This window comes from Lethenteron reissneri, chromosome 25, assembly GCF_015708825.2.
Source record: "Lethenteron reissneri isolate LAM-NWPU_2019-01 chromosome 25, ASM1570882v1, whole genome shotgun sequence".
Taxonomy (NCBI): Eukaryota; Metazoa; Chordata; class Hyperoartia; order Petromyzontiformes; family Petromyzontidae; genus Lethenteron; species Lethenteron reissneri.
Window position 1 is genome coordinate 9,041,484 of NC_083803.1, and position 5,489 is coordinate 9,046,972.

The following is a 5,489-nucleotide window of genomic DNA, read 5'->3' on the forward strand; positions in this document are numbered from 1 at the left end:
ATCGTAAATACAGCTTTAGTCACACGATGTGTGGTATTGGGGCGAAGACGCGGTATATATATAAGCACACCAACATGACATGATGAATACAAGTCCTCGATTGGTTTGTTTTACAAATAAAAGTTATATTTTCCAGTGCTATCGACTGTTTCAAGTTGGTATGTATTGTTGTTTGTGTGTGTGTGTAAGTGTTTGTTTTGCTCCGTATGGTTTTGTTTTTGTAAGATATTTCTTTAAAAATGTGTATACGTGTGCTGTCGCGTGGATACATCCATGAATTTGCACCGCGTGCAAAAAAAAAGATGTAGGGTCGCCAAGTCCATGGAAACGAGAAAAAAATAGGCGGCTAAAGATACCGAGATGAAGATGGGACACGAGAGAACGACAAGGTGGGACAGTGCAGCTGTCGAGAAAACGCTCATGACAAAAACAAAGAGAGTAAAAACACCCGACAATGAAGACGACCGAGCGATTCAGCATCATGATAAATAACCTCCCCCCCCCACCCCCCACACAAAAAATATAAAACAACGCAAGTCCGTCATCTCTCACAGCACGCTCTGCACGACCACCGCCGTCTCACTTGCACCCTGGAGCAGTTAGCGCAAAGAGGACAAATATGAGACACGCGGAAGAAGCAGAAGGAAGAAGAATCAGAAGCAGAAGAAGAAGATGATGACGAGGATGGCCCATGGACGTGGCGCGCCACAAGACGAGCAGGTTTCCTGCGCCACGCGAACGCGTCTGGGAGACGGGATTTTGGTGCAGGCGGGGAGCGTAAGGGGACCTCCTTGGCGTCTCCGTCAACCCTCGCAGTCGCTCTCGCTGCACGCGGGCGACGTGGTGCAGGCCGTGGCGGCTGGCCGATCGCTCAGGCTGGAGAGGCTCGTGGTGCCGGGGCTGGCGACGGCGTCGGGAGATTCGCTGAGCTGGCGACCCTCGCCGCCCGCGCCATAGACGCGCGAGTCCGGGTGCCCGGCGCGATCCGACGAGCACAGAGCTATGGGCACCTGCAGCCTGACAGCGACACGCACAACGCAGCGGCGGCAGCAGCGGCAGCAGCAGCGGCGTGCAGTACACACACACACACGCACAGCTCGGTCATGCGACGCCCTGCATCACCTCATGCGGGGGGAAAAGAAAGGAGAACGCAAAGGCTGACGCTGAGCGGCTGGTGGTCTGCAACAGCAGCAGCAGCATCTGCAACCGTACATGCAAGTGCTGCAATCAGCGAACTACCACGTGTCCCTCTACAGTCTACACCGTGCACGCTACACCCTGCTTCGTTGTCATCTACCCCCCCGCCCTGCAACCAGCAACCGACAAAGTACACCCTGCAAATACACCGTGCATCGATGTCCTCTGACTGCTGCAACCAACAGCCTGCAAAGCGTCCCTCTGGAGTGCACACCCTGCAAGGCTGCAACCTTTCCCTTCTGCAACCAGCAGCCTGTAAACCGGAGACTGGACCGAGTCGCATCGGGCACCTTGGGGCCGGCAATGCGCGCACGTTGCTGACCGCAACTCGCGCCGCCCTGGAGATTCTCCTCCCGTTGCCGCATTGTGATTCGAGACGAGCGCACGAGTTCACCAAAGAAAACAGCATGGACAATAACTTCCGTCAACAAGGATGACAACAACAACAAAAATAGCATCAACAAGCACGTGATCGAGGCCACGAAGTGTGCCAACATTCACCTGGGGAGCTTTTGGCTTGGCTCGCGTTCACAGTCACTGCACCTGGTCTGTAAATGAGCCAACAAGCAGGGTACGCGTGTGACCTGGTGGCGGTCAATAGAAACTATCGTTCGTGACAGGTGCCCTTTGCTTGTTAAGCTCGTTGGGGTCACGAGTCTGGGCTGTTGTTGTTTACATGGAGACCCGGGTAGAGTAATTGTGTGTGTTCTTCGGCCGTGTGTAGTCAACAAAGGCGAAAATGTATGGATTTTAAATGAGGATGTTATACGAATATCACTTTGTTTTTAAGGCGAGGACACAATTGAAATCGTAACTCTGGGGTTTCAGTGACAATTTTGCTTTGTTTCCATATTACTCAAACGTGAAAGCAATGCACTTTATAGAAATGTATCCTACGCATCATATAAAACGTACCATATTAATTCAAGTGCAATGTCTGTTGTCATTTGTTTTTACTCGAGAGAGATATACATATACACACATATTTATATATATATTTGTTCCAAGTGCCATTACTTGTGAAATCAAATGATCGCCGCGCCCCACTTGTCACGCGAGTCGGTGGATGTCACCCGCGCGCGCCCCACGGGGCTCACGCCCTGTCTCCTCGTGTCGTCCTCCACGTGTCGTCCCCACGACCCTCACTCACCCCGAGGGGCTCAGAACGCCGCGCAACCATCACTCGCTTCGCGCATGGCAACGCAAACGAGAGTGAGCGCGTGCGGCGATATTTTTTTATAATTTGACCAAAACATTGCCGTAAGATCGGGGTGAGCTTATTTTGAAAAAGTCACATAAACGGCATTAATAACACCGTGATTATTAATATCCTAACGTAGTGACGTTATAATTATTTGTAATTATATCGTTAATTACAATTTGTGCATTTGACTCAAGTCGAGGAACAATGCGATTGCGTTAATGGGTGCAGTGCGTGCGCGCGTAGATCTATTTGTTTGTGTATACACATAGACGCACACGCGCACAATGTGTATGACCAGCCATTCACTTGTCATGGACAATCGACACGGACCATAGCGACCGCAAAAGTAGCGAACGTCGAGATGATGAAGCGTCCGACAGTTGACGCTGCGCTTTTCTCTACAATGCATCTTGACAGCTCTCTCTGCAAACGTTACTTTCTTGTTTGCTTTTGTTTCCTCTAAGGGCTCACATTTATAGTCGCGAGATCGCGCGTTCGGATGGGAAATGTTGCAATATTGCCGGCAACATCTGCTCACCGCCGCAGCCGAGAATGCCGAGGCGCTGTCCGATCTATTTATCACGAAAGGCGATACAGACGCCCGATGCTATCCCCGCGTATGGCATGGAAATTAGGAACCTTGCCAATTGAAAACGAACAGCGACCCATCGCACGGTGGACGACACTGCGACCGAAATCACTCTAGGTATTTATATTATATATATATGTGTAGTTTCTGAGTGACGGCCTGCATTCATATATATATACACACACATCCAACTTTATTTCCCTACATACCACGTTGAAAATTATATTTTGACAATGCGACAGTAATAATAACAACAACACTAGGGTATATAATGTTCGTTGTAAATATTTAATATTGTAAGTAATTATAGCGGATTATACCCAACAGTGCCCTTGTTGTTACGCGTTGCAGATAATCGTACACATTTCACTAGAAACCAAAGCCGCTACTTACTCTGTAAAACATTTTAATTCTTCAGCAAATAAATAAATGTTGGGCCCCACGTCAACGTGTGCTGTTAGTTGTGCACGACGGTCACTCGCATACAATTCGACGCTCTCTGCCATGACCGTTGACGCATTGAAAATAGACGACAACAACAACGACAACAACAACAACAACGACGACGACAACAACAACGACAACAACAATAACAACAACGGCCTTGATATCGCGACGGGAGACGCGCCTGTTCCTTTTTCTTCTCTCTGCCGAATTAACTCGCAAGCATTCAATACGACGCAGCGTCAACAGAGCGCGACGACTCTGCTAACAACCCACTCGCGTTGCCTAAATATCCCAACGCATCTACAGTACACTTTGATGCATCACACTCGCATCATCATCATCATCATCTCTCGTCGTCGTTTATTATCACGTATTATTCGTATTGCTGCTGCTGCAGCTACCACTACCACGACACCGGTCGGCTCTGAATGTGAACGAACACCGAAAGAAAGTGAGAGAGAGAGAAAGACCGCGAGTATCGTTACAATTAATCGGGACGCGCCGTACCAAAAGTAGCCGCTTGACTCGTGCAGCTTAAAGCAACTCACATTACGGGCGATGACAATGACGCGGCTTTCTCGAGTCTCCCCTTCGCTTCGCACGACGCAAAACAGCAGCAGCACCGCCGCCACCACCGCTCATCACCCACCTATTTTTGGCCGCAGCAGCTCTGTCTCTTTGCCTCCGATTCTTGAACCAGTTGCCCACTTGCGTGGGCGTGAGGCCAGTCGCCTGTGCCAGCTCCCGCTTCTTAGACGGGTTCGGGTACGGGTCCTGCAGGTACCACTCCCGCAGCAGATTGCGCGTCCGTTCCTTGAAGCAGTGCGTCTTCTGCTCCCCGTCCCAGATCGTCTTGGGCAGCGGGAACTTCTTGCGTACCCGGTACTTGTCCACGGGCCCAGCGGACGGCCGCGCGACTTCTCAGCCTCCTGGTAGTGCGCCTCCAGCCACATGGCCTGCAGCTTGGCGTGCGACTCCTTGGTGAACTTGTGGTTCTCCAGGATGTGGTAGAGGTCTCTGAAGTTGCCCGCGTGGAATGCCACGACGGCGCGCGCGCGGAGCACCGACTCGTGCTTGTTGAGGGCCTCCCAGGCGCTCGGCGCCACGGGAAGAGACCAGAGGAAGCGGCCGAGCCGTTCGATGTCGCCGCTCTCCTCCAAGGTCTCGCACACGCTCGCCACTTGCTGCGGGGAGAAGCTGAGGATCGGCAAGTGAAACATTGATGCCTCGGGTACCGGCAGGCTCGACCCGACCGTCTCCTCCGAGCGATTTGCGGCCACGCGTGGTGACTACGATTTAAACAACCGCTTATCCCGAGCCTCGGAGGATATGCACAGCGGCGCTTTCTTAAACCCCCCGGGAGAAAAAATAAAAAAGCTTGCGCTTAGCGTTTTATGTTGCAAAGCGGGCCTCCCCAGCCTTATTTATTCGGGGGACGAGGCCCGGTCTCCAGCAGCTAGGAGGGATGCGAAGCCCCAGCTCTTCGGTGGCAAAGAGGGTCGACTTCTGATTGGTCCTCCATGGCTTGTCTGGCCCCGGTTTCCATGGCTTCTCTCCCCATCACTGTCAAACTCCCTCCCACCCACTCACTCGGTATACCTACCCCGACCTCCTTCCCACCCCTCTTCTCTCTCTACCCCCCTCCTCCCCGTTACCCCCTCACCCTCCCCCCTACCCAAACTCCCCTGCCCGCCACAACCCCTCAACTGCCCCCCCTCCTCCTCCTCCCTTCCACGGCTCCCTTTAGGCGCACACGGCAGCTCTGACCAGCCTTGCCAATCAGCCGCCTCCGCTGAGCCGCGCGCGCATCGCGGGGTGCCAAGCACGCGAACACCGGAGGAGCGGTCCCGGGTGCTTGCCCGTCGACGGAATTAGCCCGACAGGACGCGCGCGCGCGCTCAGTGCGCCGTGGTTGGCGCGCCCGATCCTGGAGGGAGCGCAGAGCGCCGCTCTGCCCGTATCATCCGCGCGCGGTTGCTGCAACAGCGTGTGTGAAGTGTGTGTGTGTGCGTGCGTCTTTGTGAGTGTGCGCGCGCGCGTGTGTGTGTGTGC

At 53.1% G+C, this 5,489-nt stretch overlaps 1 protein-coding gene across 1 annotated transcript; it reads right to left on the reverse strand.

Moving 5' to 3' along the window:
• Positions 1–505: 505 nt before the first annotated feature.
• Positions 506–4,976, reverse strand: LOC133347161 (homeobox protein SIX6-like). The gene is given in 3 exon segments (XM_061559194.1): positions 506–1,017; positions 4,087–4,333; positions 4,336–4,976. Coding segments are annotated over 3 exon segments (783 nt in total). The 5' UTR covers positions 4,658–4,976; the 3' UTR covers positions 506–803.
• Positions 4,977–5,489: the final 513 nt, after the last annotated feature.